The following is a 12,299-nucleotide window of genomic DNA, read 5'->3' as shown; positions in this document are numbered from 1 at the left end:
ATCCATTTCATATGAGTATGTTGTCTGTGTGTTGGTGGTGGAGTTGCACCCCTTATCCCATCTTGCTCCATCTCTTCGCTTCCAAACAAAAGCAGGCAAGGGTTCTGGAGTTCATTGCTTGTAGGATTACCCACTGCTGTTGGGAGTATAGAATGGCCTTCACTGTGAGAAGGTGGGAGCAGGGGAAGTTGAAAAGGAGAAAGAACTATTAGAGAAGAAATATCAATTAATATTTTTTTTAAGATTTTATTTATTTATTTGACAGACAGAGATCACAAGTAGGCAGAGAGGCAGGCAGAGAGAGGGGGAAGCAGGCTCCCTGCGGAGCAGAGAGCCCGATGTGGGGCTCCATCCCAGGACCCTGAGATCATGACCTGAGCTGAAGGCAGAGGCTTTAACCCACTGAGCCACCCAGGTGCCCCTCAATTAATATTTTAAAATAGCCTCCTGTCACACTCAAATTCAATTTCAAAAGAGAGAAACTTTGAAAAGTTCATCATAGTTACCCTCGTCTCATGGGCAAAGCTTGGACCAAGGCACTTCATAACTACTAGTCGTCCCCCAGATTGGCTAATCTTGGGGATAGTGCCCATACTTGTCCTATAGCCAGAGGTATGGAATCCCAGAAACCTACATGGTGATTGATGCAAAAACACTACCTAAAAACCTGTGGGTAGGGGGGCACCTGGGTGGTTCAGTGGGTTAAGCCTCTGCCTTCGGCTCAGGTCATGATCCCAGGGTCCTGGTATCGAGCCCCACATTGGGCTCTCTGCTCAGCAGGGATCCTTCTTCCCCCTCTCTCTGCCTGCCTCTCTGCCTACTTGAGATCTCTGTCTGTCAAATAAATAAATAAAATCTTAAAAATTAAAAAAAAAAAAAACCTATGGGGGGATCATAGGGTGTGGCAGGCCTTACCACTGTTGGGGAGGAAGAAACTTTATTCTGTCCAAGATTCTTCTAGCTGGACTAAGAATTAAAGTTCCACGAGAAATTATTAACAGGAGAAAATCAAATTTAATTTTGTCCCACAAAATCCATACAAACATGAATCCAGACAAACATGAAATTCCAGAGACTGTCAGGCAACATGAGACTTATATGTCATCCTGAGCTGGGGAGCACAATGGGAGTCTGGGGTATAAGGAGAGGAAGACCATTAGCAGGAAGGTTGAAATGTTTGGAAAACAAAGGTGGCCCTTTTATCCCAATAAGTTTCTTAGATAAAAAGGAATCTTTACGACTAGTTCTCTTTCTGGTACAGGCCCGTTTCCAATGTAAGTTCAGCTGGCTGTGGGGGCAGGTGCAAAGTGGTTTTCCTGAATTTGATGGGTTTTGATTGCTTTTAGCACAAGGTAACTTACATGCCATTGTAGCCCATACTGGAGAGTCCTGCCCTTGACCCCTGTACTCTGAAGGCTCTTCCTGTTAACTGCAAAGCAATTCTTACTCCCTCTCACTCCTGACCTTTCCTCCTCCAGGACCCTCCACTCAGAAGGGAAGTTACCTAAAGGTAAGTGGTCTGTTTTGCCAAAGTCTGCTAATTACTATCCCTCTAAGAAACTTATTGGGTGAAATTTGTAAATATATGGAGAACTGCCCTAGGTCAAGCCAAGGGGCTGGGGAGGCTGGGTCACACTCCTCTTGACCTAGCTCACTGTGTCTGTCCATGTGGGTCCTCAGGCCTTAAAACCAGGTTGTCTCCATTGGGAAGTCCCCTGCCAGCCAGGCAGCCTCTGGGTGTGAGGGAAGGCCAGAGGTGTTAGGAACACAAAACCAATAGGAGATACATGTAGAAAAGAGACTTATTATAAAACTTGACTCATCCAAGTACAGAAGCTGAGAAGTCTCACAGTCTGCCTTCTGCAAACTGGGGTCCCAGGAAAGCTGATGGTGTCAGTCAGTCTGGGTCCAAAGGCCTGAGAAGTAGGAGAGCCAGTGGTGTAAATCCCGGTCCAAGGGCAGGAGATCACCAGTGTCTCAGCTCAAGAGTCAAGCAGAAAAGAACAAATTCTCCCTTCTACCTATTCTTCTATTCAGGCCCTCGGTGGATGGGACCATGCCCACCCTCACTGGGGGGAGGGCTATCTGCTTTCCTGAGTCCACTGATTTAAGTGTTAGTCTCATCCACAAATACCCTTCCAGGCACACCCAGAAGTAATCAACCAAATATCTGGGTAGCCTGTGACCCAGTTGAGTTGACACATGAAATTAACCATGACCCCAGGCCTTGCCCGCTCATCTGTCTAGCTTTCTTCCCAGGTGGTCTTTTCTCACCTCCAATGTCCTTTCAGTCTGTCCATCTAAACTCCCATCACTTAGCCAAGGTGCAAACAGCTGATGGGTGTTTGAGGGGTTCACCTACTTGAAAGGTGTTTGACCCCACTTGGCCATTTACCTGTGTGACACTAAGGCTTAACCTCTCTAGGCCAGTTTCTGGTCTGTCGATGGGAATAGGAGACATCCCTCAGGAGCGACAAGAAGATGACGCAAGTGAGAACACAGTCGGGTGTGCTCTTTCTGAGTGGGCCGATACCAGCCCTGTGAGACAGGCTTCCACTTTGTCAACACCACTTTACAGATGAGAAAACTGAGTCTCGGAGAGCTGAAGGCACTTTCCCAAGTCTGTCAGGTCTCGAGCGTCAGAGCAGGAGCTAGGTCTCTTACCTTCCAATCCCGAAATTCTGGTCTTCATTGCCTTTCCCTTGGCCTTGAAGTAGCCAGTTTCCAACCTCGTGCAACCACCTTAATCTTGCTAGGGCTTGAGTAGAGAGCAGGTGGCCAGGTGTTCTGTGGTCCTTTCACTCTTCCTGTCTGTGAAAACGATGGGCAAAGAGCACCTTTGGTGCTACCGAGACATCTGGCTACTCCGTGGCCATGGTTTTGCCCTGCCCTGAGCCCCAAAGGAGGGGTAGGGTGCTCAGGGGAAATCTGCCTGGAAGCAACAAGACTCCACTTCTTCCCTCTCCACCTCCCCCAACCAGGGTGCTCGGTGCTCACGCTTCAGTCAGTGAATGTGTTGCGCAAGTACATCTCCCTTCTGGACCTGCCCTTTTCTCTGCTTCATACCCGGGATGTCCTCTTCGTGCTCACCAGCAAAGAAGTGGCACAGGCCAAGGTGAGGATTGTGAATTCCCCGACACCCTCCCTCCAGATCTGTGTCCCAGACCCCCTGGCCCCCCACGACCCCTAAGCGAAGACCTTCCGTAGTGGCTTAGCATCTGAGTGTCAGGACTATCCAGCTAGACCTTGGCAGTCATAGCTTATTAGGGACTTTTGCCCTTTTTTCTGATCATAAACGTAATACATGATTTTTAAAAGTAAAAATACGATGCTTGTTGTAGAACATCTAGAAATACTTTATATAAAAGCATCAAGAAGAAAATAAAGATAATCAAATAAAAATTACCCTCAGTGCTACCACTCAGAGAAAATCATTGCTAACATATATATTTTCTTAATGGGATTACACAGTGCCTACTATTTAAAACCTGTCCTAACAACATTATGACGATGTTCTTCTATGTCATTATACATTAGAATTGTAATGGGCGCCTGCATTTCACTGTAAGGATGTACAAAGAGGAACTCAGACCTGCCAGGAGCCTCTGTAAAGAGCCAATAGGATAGACCACCAGAGGCTTATTTACCTGCTGAGGAAAGGTCAGGCCCAGCAAAGGCCTCATGGTGAAAACTCTTAGCTGTCCAAGGGGCGGGTGATTCTGAAAACCACGGAGTTAGGGAGTTAAGGAGAATTGACCCAATCTGCCTCCAGGTGTGACTAGAGTGTGACTATATATTATATATATAAAATATATATATTTATGTATATATAGTATTATGTATTATATATAATATATAATTATATATTGTATATGTATAATTATATATAATTTTATAAATTTTATATTTTATATATAAATATAAATATGTTTATATATAAATATAAAAAATATATTTATGTTTATATATTTAAAATATATTTATATTTATATATTATATGTATATTGTATATATTATTATATATACAATATATTAAATATATACATACAAAATATACATTTTATATGTATACCTACATAATATACATTTTATATGTATACATACATACATACAAAATATACATTTTATATGTATATGAAATTGTATATATACAATATATACATATAATACATTATATATAATATAGTGTGACTATATATTATATATAATATTTGTATAATATATGTAATATAGTTAAAGTTTTATTATTATTATTATTATTATTTTGCTTAGCTTTATTTTCTGAACTGTCTGTGATACACATTTATACCTACTATGAGGCACTTTGCTAGATACTGAGAATGCAACACTGACCAGAAACATGAATTCTCCTGTTTTATTTGATAGTTCCTTACTTTCTGTTTTTTATTTGTGTCCTTCTACTTTATTCAGATTTTACACTGTTTTTTCTTTTTTTTAATATCTTGGGCTGAAAAGGTTAGCTTTTTTCCCCATTTTCAATCTTTTTTTAAAAATACACTCTAATACTATTAATTTCCCTTGAAGTATTTCTTTAGCTGCACCCGACAAGTTTTGATACATACTTCTACTGTCACTCAGTTATAAGTAACTTACAGTTTCCATTGTGAGTTCCTCTTTAATACATGAGGCTTTTTTTTTTTTTTTTAATACATGAGGCTTTTAAGGGTGTATTTTCGAGTTTACAAATGCGTGCGTGTGTGTGCGTGTGTGTGTACCATCAATCCTCATTATCCACAGGTTCCATCTTGGCAAATGCGCCTACATGCTAAAATTTACTTGTAACCCCAAAATTAATATGGGGCTTTTGTGGTCATTTGTGGACATGCATATCTGCAGGGCAGTGAAGTTTTCAGTTGCCACCAAAGCACACACACCCAGGTTCCCTGCTGAGGTTGAACAAGGTGACCCTCTGCCTTCTTGTTTCAGCTCTGCTAACAAGTATCCTCTCTTCAGTATATTTGGTGACACATTGTTCTCATTTTTGTGCTTTTTGTTGGTGATTTTACTGTTTTAAATGTCTTCTGAGTAAGCCATCCAAGTGCTGTCTAATGATTCTAAGGGCGGGAAAGCTGTGATACCTCTTCTAGAGAAAGGAGGTTAGTTAGATCAGCTTCATTCATGCATGAGTTACAGCCCTATTGACTGTGAATTCGATGAATGAATTGATAACATAATATTAAATAAGGCATCTTTAAACAGAAACCCACATAAAACAAGGTTATGTACTGATCAGTTGATTAAAATGTTGAGACTAGAGGCTCTCAGGAACCAAAACTGTTATTTCCCCTAGGAACAATGATACTGTATTGACTAATTCAAGCGTTTGCAGTAACTTTATAGAAGGTAGCTACCAGAACACGAATTATCCTGTAGCCTTTTTATTGTTGATTTAGAATTGAATTGCTTCCTGGTCAGTACATGTGGCTTGTGTAATACTGGTTTTTTAAAAACTTATTGAGAATTCCTTAGTGAATGACCTACTTTATGATCAGTTTTTGTAAATGTTAACGTGTTATCTAAAAAGAATGTGTGCTCTGTGGTTTTTGTTTCAGATTCTAGATATAACCACCAGAGCTTAGTACATATTTCAGTCACAACTTGTGTATTCTAACCGCTTTTTAACTTTTTTTAAACTATCTTTTTAAGATTTTATTTATTTAATAGAGAAAGAGACTGAGAGAGAGCATGAGCTGTGGGAGGGGCAGAGGGAGAAGCAGACTCCCCACTGAGCAGGGAGCCCGATGCAGGACTTGATCCCAGGACCCTGAGACGCTTAACTGACTGAGCCACCCAGGGGTCCTGTGTTCAGAAATTTATGAGCAAGAATGTTCATTAGTATAATTTATGATAGTCAAAAAGGGAACTAATATTCATCAGATGAATTGATGGTAGTACTGGATAACCTGCAAAATCGTATCTTTGAAGGAAATGTAGTGGAAATGCTCCAAAAAGGAGGGGAGGTATAGAAAAAACTTTGATGTTTTGTATTCCCTTGGAAAAGTAACAGAAAAACAGTTTGTAAGAAAACAAATGGACGGTAAGGGCTAATTGTATTGAATGGGTACTGAAAAGCCGTTGAAAGGTTAGGGAATCCAAAAATTAGACCACTGGGGGCAGGATGATATGGGAGACACATGGGACTTGGTAGCTGCTAAAATCAGACAAGTCAAGTGTGTCTGGGCTACAAAGTTCATCCCTTCTCTCAATGTTTTTCTTTTCTTTCTTTTTTTTTTTTAAGATTTTATTTATTTATTTGACACACAGAGAGAGAGATCACAAGTAGGCAGAGAGGCAGGCAGAGAGAGAGGGGAAAGCAGGCTCCCTGCTGAGCAGAGAACCCGATGCGGGGCTTGATCCCAGGACCCTGAGACTATAACCTGAGCTGAAGGCGGAGGCTTAACCCACTTTGAGCCACCCAGGCACCCGTCTCTCAATGTTTTTCTAAAATAAACATTTTGGGGATGCCTGGGTGGTTCGGTTGGTTGGGCATTTGCCTTCGGCTTGGGTGGTGATCCTGGGGTCCTGGGATCAAGTCCCACTTCGGGCTCCCTGCTCAGTGGGGAGTCTGCTTCTCCCTCTCCCTCTGCCACTCCCCATGCTTGTGTTCTCTCTCTGACAAATAAATAAATAAAATCATAAAAAAAAATAAAATAAAATGAGTTCTTTACATAAAGGTCTTCAATGATAATAGCTCAGAGAGGCAGTTGACTTGGTACTTAGAGAAAAGCAGGCAGGAAATATTTATATATGTTATATCTAGTTTAATATATATAAAAATATATATATATTTCATATATATTTATATATGTTATATCTAGTTTCATCAGTCGCTATGATCTGTGGTTTAAAACTGAACTACGCGGGACGCCTGGGTGGCTCAGTTGGTTCAGCATCTGCCTTCGGCTCAGGTCATGATCCCAGCGTCCTGGGATCGAGTCCCACATCGGGCTCCTTGCTCAGCAGGGAGCCTGCTTCTCCCTCTGCCTCTGCCTGCCATTCTATCTGCCTGTGCTCGCTCTCTCCCCCTCTCTCCCTCTGATAGATAAATAAAATCTTTAAAAAAATAAATAAATAAAATAAAATAAAACTGAACTACGCTAGGTCTAAATAACAAGATAATACACATTTTGGCAAGGAGAACCCCACACCCATGTGTACCCTTTGGTGTGAATGTGTCTCTGTGCCTTCTAGTTTCTTCTCTTCCTCTTTCTCCCAGCTTCTGTAATTCAGAGGAGCGTTAGCACAATAATGTAGCTCGCTTCCCATAAAACCTCCTCGTACATTTGATCTATACGATGTAGGGGAGCAAAGAAATTAAGAATGTGGGCTTCAGGGTCATTCACATGGCTCTGGCTTCAGACGCCAGCCGTGTTGTCTAAATCGAGGTGATGCATGGAGACCACCTGCGCGCTGTGGCCACCGTTATTATCCTGTGAGTTTATCACTGGGTTGTCGCTAGGAGAGGGGAGAGGGGAGGCAGTGATGGGAGGCCCATCCGGAGAGCTTCGCTCGTCCCAGGGAGAAGCCAGGATAGGCTACAGCATGAGCTGTGCTTGTGGGAAGCAGTTCAGGTGAGGAAAGAGAGAGTGAAACAGTTCCATGACCGGGCCTCTCTGCTTCTCCTAGAGAGCCATGTCCTGCCACCGCAGCCAGCTGCTCTGGTTCCGCCGCCTCTACTTACTCTTCTCCAGATACATGAGGATCAACTCCCTGCACTTCCTCTGAAGCCTGGAGGGGTCTTCTGGGCTAAGGAACACAGGGAGAAGCAAAGACCAGAATTCCTGGGCCCGGGCCTTGAGCTGGCGGATCAGCCTGAACTGAAGAGAGCCCCATGGGGGAGGCCTTCCAGAGCTCTGTGGGTCTGCGCTGAGAAGCTCTAACTAAAGGGGGGACCATGCAGGCCAATGGGTGGTCCCAACGTCAGCTTCTTCCTCTGGGGGAAAGCCCCACGGCAGCCCAAACCAAACCAACCCCAGGATACCAATAGCTACCCTGACAGCTTCTCAAGTTCTTCCGGAAAACACGCTACATAATGGCACCATGTCGGTCAGGCATCTAGGACAGAGCCTGCTGTGATGATAAATGCTCTGAAAGGTGCTCCCAGATCACTTCTCAGAGGCCATGAGGCAGAATTTTTATGTTGTTTCCAAAGCAGCCTCACCAAGCTCACACACACGAGCAGCCCCGATAGTGAGTGAGTTCAGCCATTATTACTTTGATTCACGTCGTGGCCTCTGTATCAAGTTTGAGTCCCGAGGAAGCTTCTCTACTTAACCTCATAGTCGTTAAACCGATTGGGGCTCCCGAAGGCCAAAGGCCGACCACGATGCCCAGCATTTCCTGCTGAGACTGTTACAAAGTGGGCCTGCCCGGAAGGAGCATCCAGTCAAAGATCTCAGCTCCCAGTCTTTTGAGGGAAGGAGGAAACAGGAAGACAAATCAGGAAGTCTTGTGTGTTGTTGTTTTTTTTTAAATCCTCAACCAAAACTAAACAAAACAAGAAAGCTGATGTCGTAAAATTGTGCTACAGACAAAAGCAGTCTGAGGGATCTGGCTTGGAAACTACTCCCACGGCCCAGCCAACGGTCCAGGCAAGTGGCCCGAGGCTGGGAAGCTTAGGGGTCAAGGGCACAGGCTCCGCATACTGGTGGGAGGCCAGATTTACCAACAGTGTAATCATGGACAAGGTGTTTAACCTTTGTCTGACTCAGTTGTCTCATGTGCAAAAGGGAACGCAGTCACGGTACCAACCTCAGAGGAGACTAAGCCTGGTGGGCGCCCAGGAAAGGGTCTGGCATGCAGTCAGGGCCCAGGAAAGGTGAGTCGCTGGTGTTTGGAGATGCATAAGCAGCCCTACCACAGAGGGACTCGCAGGAGTTGAAGTCCTGACACAAAAAGGACCTTGGTGCACATTGTCCAGGGGTATCCTTTCTGGCCCTTGGCGGAAGGCCTGCACTGCTGTCTCCATAGCAACAGGTTACAGACCTGCTCTCTTGATGGCCTCCTATGGGCCAAGTGGGACTGAGCCAGAGAACAGGCCCTAAAACAGGAGTCTGAAATGCAAATCTGGTTGTTATCTGTCTACTTAAAATCTGTCAGTGGCTCCTAATAGCCTCCTTAGAAACTGTGAGAAGAAATCAGCCATTGATGCTAGATGGTGGGGGGGTGGGAGCAGAGGACAAGCTGCCTCCTGTCTTGCTTCTGATAAGACAGGCCCTGAGCCAGCTTCTCCAGACTGCCAGTCTCAGTATGTATTAAGAGCTTATAAAGTACCCAAACCCTGGGGTGCCTGGTGTCTCAGTGGGTTAAGGCCTCTGCCTTCAGCTCAGGTCATGATCTCAGGGTCCTGGGATTGAGTCCCACATCAGGGAGCCTACTTCCCCCTCTCTCTCTGCCTGCCTCTTTGCCTACTTGTGATCTCTGTCTGTCAAATAAATAAATAAAATTTTTTAAAAATACCCAAACCCCGTGACCTAAGGAAATACTTAAAAAATTAAAATTATACATACAGACATCATCACAGTATTATTTATAATACAATTTGAAAAATCCGGTGATGATTGCATCAATGAGTGTTTATGATAAATTTTTGAAAGCAGGTTAGGAATGATACAATCTCATCTTAGTTAAACATACATGCACAAATATGTGTGTATGTATACACCCACATAAAAGTGTATATATATATATAGAGAGAGAGAGAGAGAGATACAGAGATATATATGCAAAAGGTAATTACTGGGGTGCCTGGCTGGCTCGGTTGGTAGAGCATGGGACTCTTGATCTTGGGGTGTCTTGAGTTCAAGCCCCATGTTGGATGTAGAGCTTGCTTTTTTTTTAAGAAAGGTAATTGCTAATTACTAAGGTCATCTTTCTAAAATGAACATTTATAATTTTAAAGGATTTTATTGTTGTTCATTAATAGTTTTGATGTGATTATATACTTTTGATATAATGTAAAGCTAAAAACAAAAACAAAAACAAAAACAAACATGTATAGCCAAGGGCGTCAGGGTGGCTCAGTCAGTTAAACATCTGACTTCACCTCAGGTCATGATCTCACGGTCCTGGGATTGAGTTCCACATGGAGTCCCACATGGAGTCCCACATCAGGTTCCCCCTGCTCTGGGCTCCCTCTGCTCTGCAGGGAGCCTGCTTCTCCCTCTCCCTCTGCCACTCCCCCTGCTTATGCTCTGTCAAATAAATAAAATCTTAAAAAAAAAAAAGGAAATGCAACCCTTTGTGGGGAAAAATACGTATATGTCTACACATCCAATTGAGTGTAAATAAATGAGATATTTCTGGTAACAGTGCTTCTCTGAAAAAGGAAATTGAGTGGGAGGAGGGGAAAAGAGACCTTTTTTGTTGTTGTTGTTCCTTTTGAATTTTATACCATGCATGTATATTCTCTATTCAAAAATACTCTCAAATATTAGAGGTTAGAAAGCTCTGTAGAATCATCGACAGTCACTGCTTCTGAGTGGTGGGACTAGAGTTATTTTCGGCTTTTGTTTTACTGCCCAGGCCGGGTATTTCTTTGTAAATAAATTGAGGAGAAGTTTAGGTGGAAATGAAAACAAACTAACATCTTTATTTCCTGGTGCCTGGGGCTTGATTCTAGTCCTCCTTGCTGGAGTGCAAGCTCCCCCTCCTTGGCTCCCTCCATCCTAACACCCTCCCCTTGGGGTTTCCAATGAGAACAGAGCTAGTTTCTCTGTGGTGCCTGGAGAGAGCACTGGACAGCTGCGCGGGAGGGAAGGATGCCCCTCAAAGCCACCCTGGAGTAGGATCTGCGCTCAAGTTAGGGGAAGGTGCTCTCTGTGGGCAGCGTAGCCCTGGGGACACCTGGTAAGTATGCCTCTGTGCCAGTTGTCAGAAAGCAGCCCTTCCCCCAGGCAAACATAGGCCCTCACCAGAGCACAACTTGGTGAGAGCAGCAGGGAGTATCAGCTCCGCCCCCTGAGGCCCGTACTTGTATAGTTAACAACCTGCAAAACTGTACAACAGCCCTGAAGCCTAGAGCGAAGATCAGATGTGGTTTATTCAAGGAGCCAGACAAGAAAAGAAGGAAGGAAGCAGAGGGAAGGGAGGGAGGCAGACGTGGGAGGAACGAAGAGGACACACACACGCGCGCGCACGCGGACACTCAACTAAAAATTCACGAGGAAGCGGGCTGTCTCTTCTTGCCCAGAGTCCTGGGAGGCTGTGGTTCAGAGAGGCCTGGTGGTTTGCCAGTTCTCAGCCTGGGCCCAGAAGAGCAGAAATCGCCTGGCCTCCTACCGCTCCTTACTTTGCCGTGGTTGGAGACCAAAGGCGAGTAGACCCAGTCCCAAAGGGCAACCCTCTTCCAAAGGGGCTCCCAGGGAAAGGAAGTCCCACCTGCCATGGGCAGCTCCCTCGGAAGAAACAGTTAATGGGAGACTTCATCAAAAACAACAATGAATGGCGCCTGGGTGGCTCAGTGGGTTAAGCCTCTGCCTTCGGCTCAGGTCATGATCTCAAGAGTCCTGGAATTGAGCCCCGAATCAGGCTCTCTGCTTAGCAGGGAGCCTGCTTCCTCCTCTCTCTCTGCCTACTTCTGATCTCTGCCTGTCAAATTAATAAATAAAAAATCTTTAAAAAAAAAAAATGAACGCTCAGGTCCTGGTCCAGACAAAAAAGAATGTTTCTCAGGAGAGGCCAAATCAGAATCTGGACTACAGAGTAGAAGACGTATCTCAGAACCCAGAAGGCATTTCGCTCAGAAATGGAAATTGTGATGGAAAAAGGACTTGAAAAATACATCAAAGGGGGAAAAAAAAAAAAGTCCAGGAGACCTAACGTGAATAACGCAAGTTCCAGAAGCAGAAATAGTTACAGATGAGGGATAATACAGGGGAATTTACATCATCTGAAAGAGACTTGAGTCAGTGCATCAGAAGGGCTCACCATATTCTAGCCCGCTGTGATTTTTTTAAAAAGATACACATGAGGGTGCCTGGGTGGCTCAGTCTGTTGAACTCGGGGTCCTGGGCTGGATTCCCTGCCAGGCTCCCTGCTCAGTGGGGGTGGGGGGTGCGGGGGTGTGGGGGGGGGTCTGCTTCACCCTCTGCCCCTCCCCCACCCCCGCTGGTGCTCTCTCTCTTTCTGTCAAACAAGTAAAATCTTTAAACAATAATAAAATAAAAAGATGCACACGTGTGCTGCAAAATCCTAAATTTCAAGTGGGGAGAGGATAAAAATATTGCAAAGATCTCTAGGTCTAAGGGGACGCTCAGGAGGAGAAGCATCTCGAAGAC

At 44.3% G+C, this 12,299-nt stretch overlaps 1 protein-coding gene across 8 annotated transcripts in view; it reads left to right on the top strand.

Annotated features, from left to right (window-relative positions):
* Positions 1-11,940, top strand: part of PIGL (phosphatidylinositol glycan anchor biosynthesis class L) — a 68,834-nt gene extending 56,894 nt beyond the window's left edge. For 2 of the 8 annotated variants that reach the window (XM_032319757.1, XM_032319751.1), the window contains 3 exons: positions 2,982-3,115; positions 11,213-11,334; positions 11,662-11,940. In XM_032319757.1, coding sequence (XP_032175648.1) covers positions 2,982-3,115; positions 11,213-11,334; positions 11,662-11,796 — 391 coding nt within the window. In that variant the 3' untranslated portion in view covers positions 11,797-11,940. Of the gene's footprint in view, positions 1-1,478; positions 1,511-2,981; positions 3,116-7,647; positions 9,376-11,212; positions 11,538-11,661 lie in introns of those variants that run through there. The other 6 variants (XM_032319753.1, XM_032319758.1, XM_032319755.1 and 3 more) reach the window with 6 other exon arrangements.
* Positions 11,941-12,299: the final 359 nt, after the last annotated feature.

This window comes from Mustela erminea, chromosome 18 (assembly GCF_009829155.1).
Source record: "Mustela erminea isolate mMusErm1 chromosome 18, mMusErm1.Pri, whole genome shotgun sequence".
NCBI classification, from domain to species: Eukaryota; Metazoa; Chordata; class Mammalia; order Carnivora; family Mustelidae; genus Mustela; species Mustela erminea.
The sequence above is the reverse complement of the archived record's forward strand: the minus strand, read 5'-3'. Positions and strand labels throughout refer to the sequence as shown.